Below are 7,977 nucleotides of genomic sequence, written 5' to 3' on the forward strand. Positions count from 1 at the left end.
AACGATTAAAGGCCATGGATTAACCCAGTAAGACATAAAACAAATAATAAAAATATACTTATGAATTACATTCTAAATTATTTTAACTTATTTTGATCCATTACTTAACTCATTTAACTTGTTAATTTTTTAGATTATGTACAAAGAAATGCTCCAAAAGCAAAAGATATCATTTATAAAATAGAGGACTAAACTTGGGTCGAGATGAAATTTAAGGGTGCAACTCATAACTTAATAGTAAAACAATAGCAAATAAACCAAATCTCAAGGGACTGAAAGAGAAATAAAAGGGTAGTATCGTCCTTCGCAAGAAGTTTCTGGTGGGGCTTCCTATTTTCACCCGAAGGGTGTATGAACAAGCATGCATCCCTCTAAATATCTCTCTCCCCTCTAGCTTCAATCCCCTTTCTATCTACACACAAACCCTTACAAAATTATAATTCAGAATCGAATCTAAAATCCCAAATACCAAAAATAGTATTTCGTGTTCATCGATTCTTCCATAGAAATCGGTGTTTTTGGCCTTTAATCGAAAATTTTAGGGTTTTCGCTGTGAATACAGCTGTAAAACAAATCTCTCCGAAAGATTTGCTATTTCTATTCTTAAATTTGTAATTATTTTCTGTTACAATGGCAAACGGAACAGACGGTGAAGAATACGTGTTTTTATCATCGATTCGCCCTGGTTTGAAACGAGAATTTGCGTTCGCAATGAAATCTCAGTCGGAAAATTATGGATTCTGTGGTCGGACGCGCGCTCGGAGGGCGCAGATGTCGCCGGAGCCTTCACCTATCAATAAGAAATCAAAAACTGCCGATCTAGGTAAAGGAAAAGAGGAGAAAATCGAGGTTTGTTCAGAGAAATTAGTGGCCGAAACGATTTCGAATACGGATGAGGAAGAATCGAAAAGTGACGTTGTTGATCCCGGTCGAGCGGTTATTGAACCAATGAACGAAGTAAAATCAGAGCCAATGGATGGCTCAGTAAAGTCGACGATAATTAGTTCTGATTTGAAACCGGGGAAGTCAGACGGCAACGAGGATGATAAAATCGCAGAGAAGGATGGGAATGTGATTAGTTCCATTGTTACTCCATCAAATGGCAACAATGACAAAAAATTAGAAATAAAAATGTCAAAGAAGATTGTGCTGAAGAGATTTCCAACAAAGCTGAAGGAGCTTCTTGAAACCGGTTTGCTCGAAGGATTACCAGTTAGGTATGTTCGTGGCGCAAAGGTAAACATTCACATCTGATAAACTGAAAATCAAGCCTCTTCTATCCTAATTCTAGTCATTTTGTTGCCATTTCATCGCGGCTTATCAATCATACTGTTGTTCATCAGGTGAGAGGGAATTCAGAAAAAGGTCTTCCAGGTGTAATCAACGGAGCTGGAATTTTGTGTTTCTGTGAAGCATGCGGTGGAAAGGAAGTGAGTTCGTTACATGCATTTCTATTTTCTTGTTTATAGCTTTAGAGAAATATTCTGAATGCTGATTACTAATATCTTAAACTGTAGGTTGTCACTCCTAATCAGTTTGAGTTGCATGCTGGAAGTGCAAATAAGCGGCCACCAGAGTACATTTACTTGGGTAATGGCAACACCCTAAGAGAGGTGCTCAACACTTGTAAAACTGCTCCATTGGAAGGATTGGAAGAAACCATTCTAAAGGCAATAGGTTGTTCATCTGAAGAGAAACCTACATTTTGTCTAAATTGCAAAGGTGAGTCATACATTTATGTTCTAGTAATCTAGAGTACACCACTTGCATGTAAAATAGGATCATCTCTTAACGCCTCATCTCTTGATGACATATAGGGTCCATACCTGAATCAGGCAGTGGTAAAACAATGCTTTTGTGTGATTCCTGCATGGATTTGAAAGAGTCTCAACCTCCTCCCCTGATCCAGACCCAATGTAGCCCTAAGCTACCTAATAATAGTAGAGACAGGTATTCTCAACCTCCTCCTCTAATGAATGCACACAAATCTTTACTGGATTGTTTATTTTCTGTATCTCAAATGTAGCACTTAGCCAAGTACCCTGTTTCTTCTTTGTAGTTCAATTCTATAATTTGTATACTCGAAATATTCAGGTCAGCATCTCCAGTATCTGCCCCACATTCTACTGCCCGAGTAGCCATCACTAGTACTGGAAGAAGCAAGGGCCAGGGAAGGCTAACAAGAAAGTTAGTAGTTTTTATCTTTTTTACTTTCTCTTGTTTTCTTTTTCTAGATCTTTATAAATTAATGTGGTTTTACTTGTTATATGTAGAGATTTGCGTATGCACAAACTGGTTTTTGAGGAAGACGTGTTACCCGATGGAACAGCCTTATCTTATTTTGCTCGTGGGGAGGTAATTTATATTTTAATAAATGGGATTTATATATTTTCTTATTTATGTTTATTATTTCAACTTTCTTGATAATCCATCTTTTTGTGGTTGGCAGAAACTGTTGGAGGGTTATAAAAAAGGGGCTGGAATCTTTTGCTATTGCTGTAACACTGAGGTACTTGGTGGTGCAAATTCAATTGTAAATCTTAGGTAGTGTTTGGTAATTGGTATGATGATGGAATTGGAGAAGGAATGGAATGGTTGATTCCATCGTATTCCATAGCCACTAGTTGTTCTTCTTCATTCCATCATGGAATGGAACAACTCATTTCATTCCTACATGCCAATGAAACATGACCCTTTTACCATTTTACCCTTTTATCTAACCAAACTTACTCTTTGGAATCACTTTACTAACTTCCTTTACTTGACAATCAGGTCAGCCCCTCACAGTTTGAAGCTCACGCTGGTTGGGCTTCACGTCGCAAACCGTGAGTTTCCCATTTTACCCTTTTACTATATTCCACTATTCTATCAATCATCCAATCTAATCTGGCCACATGTACTTCCTTTTCAACAGTTACTTACACATATACACATCAAACGGAATCTCTCTCCATGAACTCTCAATCAAACTCTCAAAACACAGAAAATTCTCAGCAGATGACAACGATGACCTCTGCTCCATCTGTGCAGATGGAGGCGAACTTTTATGCTGTGATAATTGCCCAAGAGCCTTTCACACTGGTCTGATTTTCTTTATTTCTTAAAAATCTTTTCTAACATTTTGTTGAATTTGCGAATTATGAATTTTTTTTCCAACTTGCAGAGTGCATCTCGGAGGCTGTTCCAAATGGTACATGGTACTGCAAATACTGCCAAAACATGTTCCAAAAGGAAAAATTTGTTGAAAGAAATGAAAATGCAGTTGCTGCTGGAAGAATCTCAGCCATTGATTCAATTGAAGAAATAAAACGTTGCATTCGTGTTGTTGAAAATTTTGAGCCTGGGGAACCTGGTGTTCCTGCTAAAAAAGGAGCTCCTGCTTGTGTTTTATGCAGGGCACATGATTTTAGCAAGACTGGATTCGGTCCTAGAACTGTCATCATATGTGATCAGGTATTGTTTATTATCTAGAGTAAATTACTATTTTGGTCCCTGTGTTTTACCAAAATTGCAAGTTCACTCCAAATTTAGTATCACCTTTAAGTTTGCATTTTGTTGCAAATATGGTCCCTGACCCATATGAAACAACTTCAAATTCATGATTTTGGTTCTTATTTGAGGTTCTTGTAAAGTTTTTGGTCTCTGTTCCCAGGGTGTAGCTGAATTTTGCATTTTTGGTCCCAAAAACAATTTTTTTGCAATTTTGGTCCCAAAAACAATTCTCTTGTGATTGTGGTCCTTACTTGAGGTTCTTGTAACCTTTTTGGTCCCTGTTCCAAGTAAAATGAATATTTTAGTTGGCTGGTTATAGCTTACTTTTGCAATTTTGCTCATAATAAGTATTTTCTTGCACTTTTGGTCCTTACTTTAACCTTATTGGTCCCTGTTCTAAGTAAAATGAATATTTTGGTCATTGAGCATTAGCTTATTTTTTTCAAATTTGGTATTTCTCTTGCTAATTTGGTCATTATTTGAGGTTCTTGTGTTGTTTTTGGTCTATGTTCTAAGAAAATGATTATTTTTAGTCCCTGAGGGTAGCTGATTTTGCAATTTTGCTCTTTATTTGAGGTTCTTTGTAATGTTAATGTTTTTTGGTCCTAATTCGAAGTAAAATGACTATTTGGTCCTGGAGTATAGCTAGTTTTTCCAATTTTGGTCGCAAAGGTAGTAAGTTTACTTTGAACAAGGACTAAAAATGTTACAAGAACCTCAAGTAAGGGACCAAAATTACACTAGAAAACATTTTGGGGACGGAATTGAAATAATCAGCTATACCTAGGGACCAAAAATGTAATTTACTCTTTATCTTGTATAATTTGCTCATATGGTGTTTTTCTATAACAAGTTGATTTTTTTTGTGTAGTGTGAGAAAGAGTACCATGTTGGGTGCTTGAAGGATCATAAGATGGACAACCTTAAAGCATTGCCAAAAGGAGAATGGTTTTGTTGTTCCAATTGCAATGAGATTCATGCATCTTTGGAGAGCCTAGTGGCTGGTGGTCAAAAGATGCTTCCGGAAGCTTCCATGGGTGCTATAAAAAAGAAGCAAGCAGAACAAGGCCTAGAACCCAGTGCTGACCTGGACATCAGATGGAGGCTTTTATGTGGCAAAATGGGTTCTGATGACACAAGAGTTTTGCTATCCAAAGCAGTTGCCATTTTCCATGTCAGTAATTAATACTTCCTTTTCCTTTAATTATAAATTAGTATTAACAGTTTTTTTTTTTTAATAACTAATTATAGGATCGGTTTGATCCAATTGCTGATTCCACCACCAGCCGTCTCGATTTGATTCCCCACATGGTTTATGGGTAATCCATTGATTTGGTTTTTTAGTTAAGTGAGTATTTTTAATAACCAAAATCTTTTTTTTTTTACAAATTACAGAAGAAGCTTAAAACAACAGGATTATGGAGGGATGTACTGTGCTATATTGACAGTCAAGTGAGACCATAGCCATCTCTTATTGTTTTTTAAAAACTTATACGTCTTTTTTTATAAAAATCTATAAAATTATAAAAATGTGCAGCTCAACAGTGGTATCTGCTGGCATTTTTCGTATATTTGGGGAGGAAGTAGCCGAATTACCTTTAGTGGCAACAAGCAGCGAATGTCAAGGATTGGTGAGAGAGCATAAATTTGATGAGTATATATATATTATATTATATTTATTTTATTAATTTAAAATGTTGGTTTTGTATATGTAGGGTTATTTTCAAGCTCTGTTTTCTTGCATCGAACAACTTTTAGCTTCACTGAATGTGAAAATTCTAGCACTTCCTGCCGCTGATGAGGCTGAATCCATATGGATTAATAAGTTCGGGTTTCAGAAAATGCCTGATTCAGAGGTCTGTTGTATTATTGTTAAATATAATATAATATTATAATTTATATTTATATTTATACTTGTATGAATTGAATGATGCAGTTGAAGCAGTATAGAAGGAAGTATCAGCTGATGGTGTTTCAAGGAACCTCGATGCTTTACAAACCTGTTCAGAAGGAATGAACAGGTGGCAGTTGTTGGTTGGTGGATAGATAGTGAAGTTTTTTGGGGTGATATTATTGTTATTATTATATGGAAAATTATAGTGGTAGCAAATATTATTATTCCCTTATATTGGTACAGAAGATGGTGGTGGTGTTTTTTTTTTTTTTTTTTTTTTTTTTTGTTTTTTTGGTTTTTTGGTTTTGTTATAGTCCAATTAAAATGGGCAATTTTGGAAGATCTATATATATTTTGTTTTGGAGTTTTTGTATGGTGATAACGGTTTTTATATAATCTGAAAGACCCATGTTTTCCCTCCTAGATTTTCCTTTCTTACTCCAAAGCACTACAAATAAACATGCCATAGTAAAGTTTTTTTTTTTTTTTTTTTTGAAATAAGTTGGCATGTGCAGTTTCAATGCTCTTTTAATTTTTATAACTATAATGTTATTATTTTTTTTTTCATATTTTATATCATAGTTGTATTGAAATATATTCTTTTAATTAATAGTGCCGTATTGAAATAATTTTTAACTATTTAAGTATAAATATATTGTAATATTACTTATTAAAAATCAATCAACCTAACTTGTGCAAATCTCATTTAGAAACGCTAAAAAATATGTAAACATATTGATGAGTGATCACGAATTGAGTAAACCCTCGATCTCTTCTTTTATCTTTCTTTGTTAGTCTTTGTTTATATTTATCTATTTATTACTTAGAAATATATTGTTTATTTGATTTTATAGATTTGTTATTATATGTTAATTCTCAAAAACAAATATAATTATATTTAATATTACCCAAGAGAAGTCAATTATATATAAATAAAAAAACTTATTAGTAATAGTTAATTTTTAAATCTTTATCGTTTTTGAAATCTATTAGAATTTCTAAAATCATTTGAATATGTTTTTAGAAGTTTATAAATTACCAACCTTTTGACTAATAGATGCTCCTAGAATCTTAATTTTAGATATGACATTATATATTAGAATCAATACGTGGTATAATCATTTTTGCTTATTTTGGGCTATTAATAGTCCAATTAAATTAATCGAGGAACAAATATCATAATTACATTTTAATTTTTTATGTTATATATTTTGTTCAAATTTTTTGTGTATATCAAAATTAAATTATGTTTGGTTTATAAATACATTTCAAAAGAATAAATTATAAGGACGTGTTTAGGTAAATACAAATTAAAAATATATATGTAAGTTTTTGTACAAAAAATTATATAAGTAAAAACCTTTAATTTACCCACCAAGGGTTGTTTTCCTATTGGGATATTGAACACAATTATTTAAAATATATCAATAGTTTTTTATTAATATAAATTGAATTAATTATTCATTATTTGTTTGTATTTATTTCAAAATTTTATTTTGAAAAATGATTAATGTTTATACTTTCATTTTTAAATTTTATTTTTAATCAACTCATGTAGTATACGAGTTTCACACCTAGTATAAAGATAGAGAAACTAAAACCGATAATAATGTAGTTACATACATATATTTACATACTTGTATCCAAGTTTAGCAATACGAGTAGAAATAATAACATAATCTGTCAAACATCTTAATCAACAGTTAAAAGAAGATATATATTTAGAATTCTTTATTTTTTTATTTGCACAAATTAATGACGGTAACAATGTTATTGAAAAGAGATAGCAAAGGAATAAGAAATAGAATAGAATAATCATATAATTAACACCAATAAAAAAGATAAAATACAAACCCCCAAATTTTTGTCTATATAGATTTGGGTGTGAGCGGTGGTGACTTTGTTACCTAGATTTTAGATAAAAATGATAGCATCGTGCTCCAACTTCTTAACCTCATTATCTCACCATTTGGCTAATATACAACTTCTATTTCCCATACTTGCTTCAAATCATAATTGTTCTTCCTATCAGAGCATTGTCCTCCAACAATCGTGGGTACAAAGTCAATCAAAAGTTCTCCAAAGTTCTTAGTCTTTAGCCTTGTCTAATGTCAAATCCACATTAGCAAAAAAGAACCACATTATCAAAATTAATTTAAGAAACAACAGGACCAGAATCAAACCGATGCATGTTGTACACAAACAATAGTACATTGTTATTTCTTGTATTTATATCAATCATGGGTTAAATGCAATAAATAACAATGTAAATTGGAAAATAAACTTAAAGCAAAGAAATACAATTAAGAAAATATGAAACTTGTGTAATCGTTTTGGATATGTGGGTATCAGTAGGTACTTTCATTAATAAATGATGAGAATTTAAATGTTTTTTAAGTTTATCATTCACAAAAAATGGTCCCTATTTTATAATAGTTACAAAAATAGTCTCTATTTACTGGAATTTACAAAAATGGTCCTTTCCTTGTAATAAATAGTATATGTTTAATGAATTTTACATAAATGGTCACTATAAAAGAGACGAAATGAAAGTATGTTGTTTTTATTTATACAGATACAATTGGTCATGT

At 32.4% G+C, this 7,977-nt stretch overlaps 1 protein-coding gene across 1 annotated transcript; it reads left to right on the forward strand.

Moving 5' to 3' along the window:
• The first annotated feature begins 355 nt into the window (after positions 1 to 355).
• Positions 356 to 5,753, forward strand: LOC145058644 (uncharacterized). The gene is made up of 16 exons (XM_079006533.1): positions 356 to 1,236; positions 1,344 to 1,430; positions 1,518 to 1,722; positions 1,818 to 1,950; positions 2,095 to 2,187; positions 2,274 to 2,355; positions 2,450 to 2,509; positions 2,773 to 2,825; positions 2,915 to 3,081; positions 3,164 to 3,453; positions 4,364 to 4,666; positions 4,744 to 4,811; positions 4,888 to 4,944; positions 5,030 to 5,123; positions 5,208 to 5,348; positions 5,429 to 5,753. The coding sequence occupies exons 1-16, from the start codon at positions 631 to 633 to the stop codon at positions 5,507 to 5,509; spliced, it is 2,520 nt and encodes an 839-aa protein (XP_078862659.1). The 5' UTR covers positions 356 to 630; the 3' UTR covers positions 5,510 to 5,753.
• The last annotated feature ends 2,224 nt before the right edge of the window (positions 5,754 to 7,977 follow it).

Source organism: Lactuca serriola, chromosome 6 (assembly GCF_051521515.1).
Source record: "Lactuca serriola cultivar US96UC23 chromosome 6, Lser_US96UC23_V15, whole genome shotgun sequence".
NCBI lineage: Eukaryota > Viridiplantae > Streptophyta > Magnoliopsida > Asterales > Asteraceae > Lactuca > Lactuca serriola.